The 13593-nt window shown below is 44.8% G+C and overlaps 1 protein-coding gene across 5 annotated transcripts in view; it reads right to left on the bottom strand.

Annotated features, from left to right (window-relative positions):
* DROSHA (drosha ribonuclease III) overlaps window positions 1–13450 on the bottom strand; it is a 106226-nt gene extending 92776 nt beyond the window's left edge. For 2 of the 5 annotated variants that reach the window (XM_053657344.1, XM_053657348.1), the window contains exons 1-4: window positions 13318–13449; window positions 10862–10929; window positions 7582–8415; window positions 3707–3799 (exon numbers count right to left, since the gene is read on the bottom strand). In XM_053657344.1, the coding sequence (XP_053513319.1) occupies window positions 3707–3799; window positions 7582–8415; window positions 10862–10878 (944 nt within the window). In that variant the 5' untranslated portion in view covers window positions 10879–10929; window positions 13318–13449. Of the gene's footprint in view, window positions 1–3706; window positions 3800–7581; window positions 8416–9603; window positions 9680–10861; window positions 10930–13313 lie in introns of all 5 variants that reach the window. The other 3 variants (XM_053657346.1, XM_053657347.1, XM_053657345.1) reach the window with 3 other exon arrangements.
* Window positions 13451–13593: the final 143 nt, after the last annotated feature.

The following is a 13593-nucleotide window of genomic DNA, read 5'->3' as shown; positions in this document are numbered from 1 at the left end:
GTGACATATAACTTTCATATGGCAAAATCTAGCGATTTTTAAATGCGTGTTTCCTCCTCAGCATTATGCTTACAACCCTTTCCCATGTGAAAGTCAAATAAATACTTTATGTTTTCTTCAGTTATTTATAACACTACATTTTTCTCTCTCTCTCCAAGGCAGAAATTTCAGGTTCTGCCTCCGAATGGCTCGCCGATTGCCCCCACATCAGTTTTTCCTCTGATCTCAGAAAGCAACTCAACAGCAGATGGGGAGGTTCGAGTGTCCTTGACTGTGGTTCAGATTTGGCTTCACGGATCTATCTATGCCCATGTCCAGTTTTCATAATTCTTATGTTTATAGAACATTTCAATACTCCTGAGGCTACATTGTCATTTTTCTTCCTTTCTCTCACTTCTATTCCAAATAATTTGGCTCAAGAAGTTCTAAAACCTACACTCCAACTGGCTGCATGGCAGCCATAGATGATCTTGAAGAAAGCTGGCCCTCGTCCGACACTGCCATCCACCCCACCGTGGGGCTGTGGCCCGCCTCCCTCATCTGCTTCACCTTCTTTGTCATCAGCAACATTTATATTTTCTTCCCATGGACCTATATATATTTTTAAGTCTTATTAAGACACTTAATTTTAATTTATATAAATTTTCTATACTAAACCTACATTTTCCTTCATTACATTTTCTAAGTAGGTATTCCTGATTTACTTAGGAAGGCTATTAATTCCAGTGGGTTTGTTTTGGAACTGTCAACTTCAGTGAGTCGATGCTCAGTTTCTTAGCTGACCCACTTGAATTTTTCTGATAGCACCATTAGCTCGTAACAGCACTGAGCTCCCCGTGGTGGGTGGGGTTAGGTTTGTTTTCGGTGCCAGGAGCCTGCTGCTCTGCTAAGCACTTTCCTGACACTCGTATGCACTCCTTACCAGCATGCTCTGGGGCAGATGTGAGCATCCCCTACGGAAGAAACAGAATTGGAAATTATGTCACTCGTCCAATTCCGCAAAGCTAGTGAGTGGGAGATGCTAATGCGGTTGACACAGACACTTCGACATGTACTAAAAATCCCCCCAAGTGTCTGTTATCACCAAGAAACGCAGGCGGAAGGCGGCCTCACCCCCACTTCAGGCAGGTGCCCTGAAGGACGGACGCCCAGGGCCCACCGCCACGCCCGTCAGCCAGCAGTCTTGTCTCGCAGCACTTCCGGGGGGGCCTTTTAAAAGGGGCATCTCTTAAGTGTCTCAGGCATTCCAAATTCCAAAATCCAAACTCGAGACTGTTTCTTAACCACACACTATACTAGAAACTATGGTAACTTGTCCTTTTTCACCATGCTTACATCTCAGGGTTTTTTTCCCAGTCTACTGAATTATATTCACCGAACTCAAGTCAGCCTTCTCTACAAGCTACTGGGCACTGGACAAGGAACCGCCAGACCCAGGAGACTTCCAACACTCCACATTAAAAACCATCGACCTCCAAAGGGTCCTCAGTGGCTGCCGCCAACACAACAACTTGGCTTTCTTTCTGTCCGTATGTCCCCCTTCGCCTCCTCCTCGGCAAGTCCTTTCTCACTGGACAAACTCACCCTAGTTCATCTCACCTAATCATGGCACTGAGTCCTGCACCTGGGACCTCTTGTCTGAACTTTACACCTGTGCATCCAATGTGCTCCCACACGATTCCACCGAGCTGTCTCACCGAGTCGCACCTCCACATGCCCCAGACTGAACTCATCCTCTGGCCTTTCTCAGTGCAGTGGGGACCACCAGGTCTCAGGCTGTGACGGCTGCATCGTCTCCCTTCACGACCAGTCACCAAGACCTGCTGACTCTGTCTCACGAGTACGTCTCCATCACCTCCACCGTGCCCATTACTGCCGCCACCGCCCCAGCCTAGGCACAATCGTTCCTTTCTACACTCATTTCCTCCAGACTTGACCTGCACAGAACATTCCTCCACATATGCTCCTTTCTCTTCCCCTCCCACCCTCCTTCCCTAATGCATCCCCGAACTGTGCCCACTCTAGGTATCAGCAAAATGTCCCTTTATCCCCAAGCTGCCTTTTTCACTGCTGGGTTCCCAGAGCAACTTGTAATTGCTCCAGCAAAAGCACTTCTCGTAGCACTTAACGTTCTTATGCCTGTCAAGCCGGGACTGTGTTAACAACTGTATCTCCTGCACCAGCACAATACCTGGGACACTGTATTGCAATGTAACGCATTTCATTTGCTTGCTGATTAAATTATTCGGTGCTGGGTGACAGGGATAAGCAATGGAGCCTCCCCTTTTTCCTAACCTGTGTGGGAAGACCTGTAAGGTTCTGACAATCAATTTGGTTATTTTGAGATGATGACAACCATGTTCATCATGAGACAAAGTTCTCCATCACATTAAAGAAGTCTGCTTATATTTGTGGTTTACTGCAGTTCCTACTCATAAATCGATGGTGGTTTTATATGAAATATCTAATGGGCAGGTACTGAAAAAACCCTGTCAATTCTGACACAAAAAATTAGTTATTGATTTCTTAATACTAAGTTGAAATAAATTGTTATTGTAACATAGTAACTTTCCCCTCTACGAATCAGATTTTCATATCGATACTCATAAGAGAGACGGTTTATTACTCTTCTTTCACTGGTTGGGTTTTGCCACTGGGTTTCCCCGATGTCACAGCAGAAGCTGAGTTTCCCCTCCATCTTCTCCGGTGTTCTAAAACAGTTTTTCTACTTCTAATATGAAAGCTGTAATTTTCATTTCCACTTCCAAGTCTCTAAACTTTTTTGAGGAAAACATCTATATTTATGCCAATGTGCTGTCAATTTTAAATCCCCTTCATTGCTGTGATATATTCTTCCTCGTACCTCATGCAATGTGTTTTTCTTTTCTTGATTTGCCACTTTTTAAGTTCTAAAGCCTTTCAAAGCAGTTTTGCATTTATACACAGATATTGCTACAGTGCTATAGTTCTGTTTTCTATCTCATTAATCTATCTTTAAATCCTTTTTTCTGCTTTTCTTTACCAATTTCTAGAGCCAAATGAGCAGTAATAATAGTGTGTATGTGTGTGTATTTACCATTTATTTGGCATTAATTTTGGGCCCAGTTCTGGTCTTTTGCATGTATTATTTCAATGACCCCTCACCACTAAATGCATTTACAAGTGTCCTTATTTTAGACAGACATGGAAGCATAAAAAGGTTAGATAACTTTATCCAATAACAACATTGAGAGAACTAATAATTGACCCCAAATCTGTCAGACTCCAGAATGCTGTTCTTAAATCACCATTATATAAGACCACGAAATTGGTTATGTTCTATAAGTTTTAGTTTATAACAATCTCAATGTCATCTTTGTAAATACAGTGTGACTGTAGTTTTACTTTTTTTCTGAAACAAGTATATTTAAAATCATAATTATGAATTTCCAAGGGTTTTTTTAAAATTGAATTATTAGCGATTGACGTCAGAAAAAGTGGCCCATGTAATTTCTAATTTCTGGAAATGTATTAAGATCTTCCTTGCGCATAATCAATACATCTTGAGAGTAAAGACTGTTCAGGGAGTGGCTGCTTTAGCTTTTCACAGGGCATTTGGGAAGACTCTTAAGCACTTGGAAGACATGGCTGACACTTTGCAGAAGCACAAACTCTGGGTTCGGAGAGATGACCCTAGGACTTCTTTGCGTGTGGACTCCTTGCTTACCTTCCAGATCTCTTATACTCTTTTGGGCAGGACCTTTCCAGAGACGGTGATCTTCGGCTGTCCCGATGCCTGTGTCTCTCCCGTTCCCGCTCTCTTAAAGGAATTAATACACAGAGCTGTTTGCAACAGAAAGACTCAAAAACACCATCTCTCTTCACTGAATTCATCGTCTAAATACCTGGGACTTCCCTAAGGGTTTTTCCGGCACTATTCCCTATGGGGCATTTTTATTCATCCTGCACTTATTAGAGAATGAAGGAGTTCTTCCTTCACAGAATGTCACTAACTTAGACATTTTCTGCTGTTTTCTGTAAACAACGAAGTCATACCTGATGCTAAGCAACAAAGGGAATTTTATCGTAACCTTCTGTGGAGACCTTCCAAGCAGCCCATCTTTGGGTATTTAACCTACAGGGAAAACTTTAAAGTATTCTATTGCCTGTCAGTTTCTAGGAAACTTTCAATTTCATCCACGAAATAAAGGTAAATAAAAGCTTTACTAGTAAATATGAGAACAAGGTTCCATAATGAAAGAGTTCTGAACCTTCAGGATATGGGCCTGAGTTGGAGCTCTAGCTATCACTAACTGCCAGGAGACTGGAGGTCATGTCACCTGTAAATGCTACTTTCATCGGAAAAGAACTCTAAATGGAGCCCCTGAGTTTGTTTAGTATAAAAGTAGAATGAGGGATTTTAAAACCTCCCAATATTAAACCAGGAAAACTTAATAATAATAATTTCTGAGTTTATTTAATAAGCACGATGCGACCAGGAACAAAAATCAGAACTCTAGTGTGTCTCAATCAGCACTAAATATAAGGGAAATAACCACCTGACCTCAGAAGGAAAATAAAAATGCTGTATTAGCCTGAGTCCAGCAAGACTATAAAAATGTCTGGACTCAAAAATATCCCCCAACCTATAGCCAAACCTAGAGAAGAGAGGTAAATACATTGAAATCAGAGCTTATAAAACCAATAGAGATTCATCAATGCTTAGATACAGAAAGCAAACATTGTTTCACATGTAAAGATCAAGGAGGACTCCGTTAAACAACACACTCTGACACACGCATCAGTGACAGGCACACACGAGCTGTCCAAAAGAAAGCAGCCGGGGCTTGGGAGTCTCCATAGTTCATCTGATTCACTTCTCAAACTAGTTTACTTTTAGGCAATAAATCCCAACTGGTGAGTAGTACCACACGATAAAGATATAATCCATAGTGGCATGGCTGCTAAAAAGAATAATTAAGTTGCCTATATTTTCACATAAAATCTCTATTTAGTGGCTTTCTTCACTTTTGTTTATTTTTTAACATCTAGGCAATAGAATTTGCACTCAAGAGCAGCTCCAAGTGGGGATGAATTGGAAGACCAATTTGTACATAAATGACCGAAGAAACACAATTATGAGCAACCCCTTTAAAGCAAGAAAAACAGTGTGCAGGTCACTTTTCCCAAAACCGATCCTTGTTTGCGAGCACTAAGATCTTCCTCTGGGACCGAATACCAGGTCCCCAAGGGCTGCACGTCAAGCTCCCAGGACAGCCAGGAGGGCCCCGCTCTGCACCAGGCTACGCGGGGCAGACAGAGCCAGGGCGTTGTGCGGTTTCTTTTCCCGTCCCCCAGAGTAACCTTCACCTTGTGCGGTAACGATAACTTATACCCAGTTCCTCACGAACTTTCTCTAGAAATAGTTTGCCCTAACCCAATCTTGTCATTATTATTCGACCACATTTTGGAGGAGGAGAAATAGTAGGAAAATGGAACCTGAAAAAGGACAGACTCATTTATCCCAAGAAACAAGGGGAGAAGTGGCCAGAGGACAGGCTATAGAATTTCCACAGACAACACAACCTAATGCACAAATGTGTGAAGTCTGGGGTTTCTCCAATACACTTCTAGAAGTTACACTAGGCCTCCACATGACCTGTGCTTCTCTTACAGAAGCAATCCATGTAAGACAGATGACTGACACTTATCTAAGACCCATAGGAACCAATTACAGTGTGGCTGTGACATAGAGGGCAGACCCAGAGCGAACAGCCCGAGCACAACATCAGAAAAACAACTCCAACATAAGTAAAGGCCGTTTAGAAAGGGGAGCAGCTGCCTGCACAGGTCCTTCCTGGCAAAGGAGCTGTGGTTTCGGGTGACAGGGATCAACAGCAATTCTGGCACTCAATTCCTTCAATGACAGACACCCTCAGTTTACAAGACATTTCGGTTTCTTCAAATAAGCACCTAACTCCAAGATTAAGCCTGGATGGAAAAATTCAGGATTTTAGAGCGCAGTCCTAATAACTCTGCTCTAACTGAAGCTCCCAAAACAGAAAAACGAATGCAATCTAGAATAGTGAAGTGTGCAGCAAAACGCTTCCCCGGGAACAGCATCAACCATCGCTGTTAAGTCTGGAACAAACTCTTTCCAGTTTAGCTCTTTACCGTAAAACTATGAAACACACCATCACAGGCCTCTGCTAACTAGCCCATCACTGAAGAATTAAGGACAAAATTGGCCAGAAACAGTAACTTGTGCTGGAAGAACTTTGAAGACCATGACTCTCGAATCAGTCATTTCCACAGGAAACACGTGTCCCTCCGCCTCCCTCTGGCATCAGGGAGAAGCAACAGCACAGTTTCCTGCCACATCTGAGCACTAGATACTCTCCTGGGGCTAAGAATGGCCACCATCATCCATGGGCAGAACGTCCAATCAGAATGGAACCGACAGCCAGGAGGAAAACCTGGAGACTGAGAAGGGACCGTGCAGGAGCCACTCTCTGCAAACCCACATGAGGACGTGAGCTGGTGGCGGAGCTCAGAGCCGTGTAGCACAGAAGTTCCACAAAACAAGGAAGGGGACACCACAGGGACAGCAAGAGAAGCACTGTTGCCAACCTGCCAAGTGGAAAACCTCACACCTGCATAGACACGAAGGGTTTTGCTGAAGGTACAAGTAAACATTAGTACAATCACTGCCCCTGCATTTTTATCTCTCCATCTAAACCAATGGTTCTTAGACTTTGGGGGTAAGAGACTCACAACACCTCTTGAGAATTTGATGTAGGGTACCTACTTACTTACAGAAAAACATACATACACATACAGTCTTGAATATAACCTCGGGGCATTTCTAGAAGCCCATCTGTGAATCCCAGTTTAAGAACACTGCGGAAACCTTACCCTCTTTGTACCCTTTTGTACATATAGATATTTGGTCTTTTGAAAAAAAAGAAAGAAATGTAACCTGGAGTGGAACAGTATTTTTTAAATGCCATTTTCTTCAGTCTGAATTTGTTTTAGTGCAACAAAAGCAGGCTAAAGCTACTTTGATAACTATGTGTAATAGTTATAATGTGTAACTAATACTACTTCATTTTACAAGGAAACAGCAAGAAGGCAACAATATACAATACACTTCATTTATCCTAAAAATCAGAAAGCAAGTTCTGCTTAACTATTTTGATTCTGAATCAATAATATATGGAGATCATCGATTCCCAAAGAATTCAAGTGCTGTGTAACCTGATACTGAACGTAAATACATATAAAGCAAAAAAAAAAAAAAGGTAACGTTATTAAATCATTAAAATGTCAACTGTATTATGCAGAGTAATCAGCTTACATCCAGTTGAAATGAATCTACATCGATAATTTCAGAATGCTTTTCAAAAGTGGCTTTTTCTGACATCAATTTCTTTACTTGTCAGTCCGCTCTTCCTCTTTCAAACAGCCCCAAAGAAGCGTTCCCTCCTTTTTTATAAGCAGAAATGCACTGCTGGGCCTTTTTGGTCTGGTTTGCTGACCGACGGAGACGGAGACGGCCTGGGAACGGGCCTCTGCAGTTCCATAAAAACACACGTGCTTTACCTGCTCCGCTCGTAGCTCCGGTGGCGAGAAGGCGTTCTCCCGCGGTCGTAATCCGACCTGTAGCGGCTGTCGGGTCTCCGCCGGTCGGGGCTTCGGCCTCGCTCCCGCCGGTCCAGGGACCGATGCCTCTCGCCGCGCCCGTGACTGTGGTCCCGGTGCCTGTGGTCATCATAGTGCTTGAGCCTCTCAGGGGACCTTCTCTCACTGGGAGCCTTTGGCAGTGGGTACGGGGGGAGGTGCCTGAAATGAGGACTGCTGCTGTTACTGGCGCTGGGCGGGAAAGAGCTGGGGCTGTTCTGGAAGCTGTTGAAATTGGGGGGTGGGAAGTTGTGGTGCGAATACCCAGGAGGGTACTGATAATTGACCTGCTGCGGCATGACGGGAGGGGGCGGGGGGTGGGGCATGGAAGGCGGGGGCATCATGAAGGGGAAAGTGCCTTGTCCTGGAGGGGCTCCAGGGACCGGGGGGTTACTAGGACAGGGCATCGGAGGCGGCATGGGAGGGAAACACGGAGGCACCGGGAAGGGGGGCCTCATCTGGTGATTGGGGAAGGGGGGCCGGATTGGGCAGGGGGGCAGGGGCCCTTGGGCTGACGGAGGCATCGGGGGAGGGAAGGGTACGAAATCTGGTCGTGGAGGCAGAAAACTGGGGGCCGGAGAGTTCGAGAACGTGGTGGAAGGAGCACTCGGAGGCTCGTATTGGTATTGCACAGGAGGCTGCTGGGGGTGAAGCAGTCTCAGATTTTGGGGCCTGAAGGCTGGCGCTGAAGGTCTGGCTCCATGTCCGCCTCGCCCTCGAGGACACCCTCGTCCTGAGTGGAACGACATTCTATGACTTCGGTGGAAAAAAAGAGAGAAAAGAGAAAACTATGGAAACGGGTCTCCACAAATGCCTGAATAGCTTCAAGAGCGACTGGCAGACCCCTCAGGCCACTGGAATATCCCTGTCCTCCAATACTGCGTTCTCTGTAATACTGGACACGCCTCATGGCCAGTAAACTCCTCTCCCCCTGTCTCAGCCACCCAACCACTGCCACGGCCACCCTGTGGACCCGGTCACTCCCTGCGGCCACTCCCCCTCCAGAATGATGAGTCAGTATCCCACTGTTCAACCATTTGCTGTCCTCATTAAGTTTCCCTGAAACCCTGAGCTCCCCACACCCCCACCCCCCCACCCCCGACCGCCCCAGGTTTCTCCATCTGTACCAGCCTCCTCCTGTCCCCCTTTTCTCCCACTCCGCACAGCCTGCCAACCCAACCTAATGCCGCTGGGACAGAACCAATGATCTGCTCCTCCGAGACAATACCACTTGCTCCTTTTAATTTATTTCCGATTTCAACAGATACTATTTAGGGTCTACGTCCTTTCACCTTTATCATCTTTGCCACAAACATTTTCACTGTACAACTAATTGGTCTTAAGGCAACTTTTCCATAAAAACGATAAATGTAACCTTAATTTAGTATAGGTGCACCTCTCTACAAGTTGGTTCCCTGAACAGTCAGTCCTTCCAACTAAAAGCTGGGTACCAACTGCTGCCTTAAGTCCCTCGCTGCTGGTGCATGTAAGTGGCAGGCAAGGTGGCTGTTACACACAGCTGCCCCTGAGGAGTGACCTCCCCAAGGCAGGAACAGACGTCCCTTCTCTTCCTGGGACCACTGCACAGTTTAACACCACTGCCGGTCCAAAGCGGGTCAGGCAGACCTGACCACGGCAGGAGCAAGTGCCTCAAGGTCCTCAGGGAGCTCCTTTAACTGTGCAGACTGTACCTAACCAAGCACTTGTCTTCGTTCCACGAGAAATGTGGGTGTAACTCTGTGTGATGGCCGCTCCTCCGTATGTTCCTATCAGTGCGTCCCCAGCAGCGCCTGTCAATAGCTAAGTGCGTACGGACAACAGCAGATTTTAATAACATCCTAGCACAGCTTCCTCAATGGAAGCAAATTCACCTTTACATCAAAACAACTGTACTCAGGCCATAAACAAGTGGATTTGAAATTATGACAAACCAATACAGAACACCTGATGGTGGTGGTCTTAAAACAGTTAGCATTTCTTCCACATGACGAGGGCTTGCCCCAAGAGTCGGTTTCTTATTCTGAAACAAAAACAATGGGAAGATAAAGAGAGGCTGAGAGCCCTCTGGAGGGCACAGAGTGGAGGGGATGGAGCTGAACCACATTTCCTACAGAACGAAAACAAGTGCTTAGGTACAATCCACAAAATGAAATCAGTCATTTGCATAGTATTTCCTATACACACACACACATACACGCAATCTATACTATACATATAATCCATATTGTACACATACTATATACATAATCTATACACATCTCCAATGTATACAAATATTTTGTATTTTGCAATAAAGTCTTTTTAATTTTGTTATTCATTTTATCATGTTTCCATATATCCTTTTCATGTCCCTCTTCTGTTTGTCTTTATCTATTTTTACAACAAAATTGCCTTATGGCCAATCAGTTACATCGCAAAAATGCTTGCAGCGAAGATGCTCATGATAAAAATTCCAGACACACGTTGGTCCTCAAGTCATACACACCGGGGCATTATCTAAAAGGTTTTCCTTCTTTACCCACTTTAACTAAAAGTTTATTTTTAAATTCCTGTAATTTTTTTTATCCTCACCAAAGGAAATGCTTAATGATTTTCAGAAAAAGAAGAAGGTAGGGAAAGAGTGAGAGAGCCATCAATGTGAGAAACATTGATTGGTTGTCTCTCGTAGGTGCCATGACCAAGCCCTCCACCTATGAATGTGCCCTGACCTGGAATCATTCCACGACCTTTCAGTGTATAGGACCACCCTCCAATCAACAGCCATACCAGCCTGCAGCAACTCCTACAGTCTTTTGGTTCATAAATACTTGCGTTCGCCCACTCCATACCATCCTCTCTGGCCTGGCTACTGCAAAAAACCCCTGTGGGTCTTGCTACAATCACTATCAACACCCCCACCCCCCAAGCCCGTAAGGTTTCCTGTTCTCACACTCTGCTTCTTCTAGGCAGTTCCTATGAAAATTCCAATTCACCAACTAATTACCTTCATGTCTGCCTGCACCTCCAAACTACAAGTTCCATCACAGCAGGGCTCTGGGTTGTCTCTTTAACTGCTTTGGCCTGAGTTGCTAGCCATGTACCCAACCCAAATGAACACATTTTCCCCTCTCTTCACATATCTAAGGCCTTCCCATGGCCTCTAACCCAGCACCAGTGTTTGCTCCTCTCTCTGGTCTCCCAAAGCTCCTGCCATGCCACTCACCAAGTATTGCCTTGCATCGTGACGTGCCGTCTGGGTCAATGTCACATCTTCCACAGGGACTATAAGCTCTAGAGGAACGAAAAAATAAAAACAGACATAGAAATGTTTCCTAGACTGATAGTGCTAGAAATTATTTCTGTCGTTATCTTTTTTTTTTTTTTAAGATTTTATTTATTTATCTTTAGAGGGGAAGGGAAGGAGAGAGGGAGAGAAACATCAATGTGTGGTTGCCCTTCGTGCGTCCCCTGCTGGGAACTGGCCTGCAGGGAACAGGCCTGCAACCCCAGCATGTGCCCTGACTGGGAATCGAGCCGCGATCGTCTGGTCTATCGTTATCTTAACACAAATGTTGCATTCTCCGAGGCATTGAGCATAATAACAAAATTAAGAGGATATGGAACCAAATTAAAGTTTACAACTAACTTTTAAGATGTCTTGATGACTCTAAACAATCAGCAGCTAAAAAGACTGAAAATCTGAGCACATTCCATCTCTAATTTGCCAAAAAAAATTGGGGGAAAATAAGCACTTCTCCTCCCCCTCTCCATACCTTAGTTTCCTTCACAGTGAGACCAGCATTCAAATTCAAACATAACTATAATCTTGTAGAGATAACACTCACCTTTGATTTTCATTCTCCACTTTTCCCATAGAAGAACACTGTGAACATGAATGACTTTCCAAATACTTAAACTCCAGAAACGTGTTTTTAAAATGCAAATAAATATTAAATGCAAAAAGCTTTCATGTAGAAGCATCTCCCTAATATCCTTCTAACTAACTTTACCAATATGCTTTAAGTAGGTTTTCAAACGGCTCATGAAAATTGTTCCAGGTTATTTAGCTGTCTCAGTCACTGGGGTTAATATATATCAGATACCAAATAATATCTGAGTAATGGTTATTTTTCAGTCCAAAGCCCTCAAGATAAATCTAAGGCCTAAACAGTACATCTTACACTCCCTGGCAGGAGAATCAAATTCTCCATGCTTGTCAGCCAGGGTCCCTATAGTCTGAACCCAGCTGCTTCCAGGCTTATTTTCCATTTTCTCCTCCACAGAGCACCTATCACCCCAGATCTTCCCAGCTCCCTATCATGCCGAATACTATAACCTAGCGTGTTCTTTACTCTCACTCTTCTGAAATCTCCTGCCCTATGAATTTTCCCACTGACTTCTACCCATTTACCTATGGTCAAACACTTCCTCGTTTGTGAAACCTTTCTAGAAGCAATCCCATTCCCTCTAGACTTCCCTCTTAGTCTGTGCTTCTTTTACAGCACTTACCAGAGACCGCCTCATATTATAATCATGTGTGTACATGTCTAACTCCTCCACTAGATTATTAGCTCCTTGATGACATGGGTTGATTCACAGTCATTTCTGAATCCTTCACAGCCCCTGGCAGAGCATTCTGCACACAGTAGGGGATCAATAAATGTTTACTATCTCACCAAAAGTATATGTTTCTGGTACATTTCACATATATCCACGACAGATCCGCATTATCAAAACCAGACAAAAGACCTTCCCACTGATTCACACAACATTTAATGAGCCAATACATGTGGGACACTGTCACAGGCCCTGTGAACTCAAAGAGGAGTAAAACAATAGCCTGCAGGACTCAAGGAGCTCAGAACCTACATACAAATACATGTTTTAGAAAATAATATAAGGCAATAAACTCAAGAAAAAAGGTATGTACAAAGTCTAGGGGAACACAAAGGAATGTGCCAGAAATCACTAACACTCTCAATTCACTGTGTACCAGTCGAACATTCACTATGAGATCCTCAAGGATGTGTCTATAGAGAGAATATCTGAAGACACTGATTATGAAACTGACGTACTAAAGGCATAGTCAGGCTGTGTTGTGAATGCAAACTTTAATTCAAAAGACAAGGAATTTGCTGCAATTGGAAAAGTGATCGTTTTCTGCGTCTGCCTACTCCCAGGTTGCTGTTTGGAAGTAGGGAAAATGAGGGAGCTATTTGGAATAGTAAACACGTCCAGGAACATCAGTCTGTAGAAAGAGTTGCAAAGTGTGACTACGTTTTTCTTAAGAACATCCTCCTTTCCTCCAGTGGAATCCGCAGGCCCATCAGCTTTCTAGGGCTGAACGGCGCATTTCCACGTTTGCATCTCCCGCCACACAGGGAGCCCCAACCAGGCAAGCGCTGGGCTGACTGTCTACCTCCCCTCGGAGCAGCAGGCGACCCCGGGCCAGGATCAGCGCATGCGCTCCACAAATGAATGAGAGGTCTCTTTTGTCACATCTAAGTATTTACGGGATCTGGGCCTAGGGTCGCTTTGTTGCCCTTAAGTGCAGATTTCAGGAGGGGCTGTCAGCGCCTAACATCCAGATCGCCGCAGCCCCAGACACCAGCCCCTTTAAATCCAGACACTCGCAACTGCTCCCTCTTCGATCGCCCACAAAGCGGCCCTTTTACCTACAAAAAGTCTCCCGGGCCGCGAGGTCAACGACGGAGCAAAGCCAGGCTTATTCTGCACACGCTAAAACCAGAGCACCTCCCGCGCCTCCGGAACAGGAAACGAAGGGAATTAAAAACCAAACCTGAAAAGCACAGGACCCCGGGAGGAATACCGCTGGACTCTGCCTCAGCGCCTGGTATACGGTGATTGGCGGATCTCCAAAAGCGATGGCCATTTAAGCCAATCACTCTCATTGGGCCCTCCGGAGTCCGCCCTCTGCCCTCTCGGTCCTCCAAT

This window comes from Artibeus jamaicensis, unplaced genomic scaffold (assembly GCF_021234435.1).
Source record: "Artibeus jamaicensis isolate MK-2021 breed Jamaican fruit bat unplaced genomic scaffold, CSHL_Jam_final scaffold_369, whole genome shotgun sequence".
NCBI lineage: Eukaryota > Metazoa > Chordata > Mammalia > Chiroptera > Phyllostomidae > Artibeus > Artibeus jamaicensis.
Note: the sequence above shows the minus strand (reverse complement) of the source record. Positions and strands in the feature narration are given on the sequence as shown.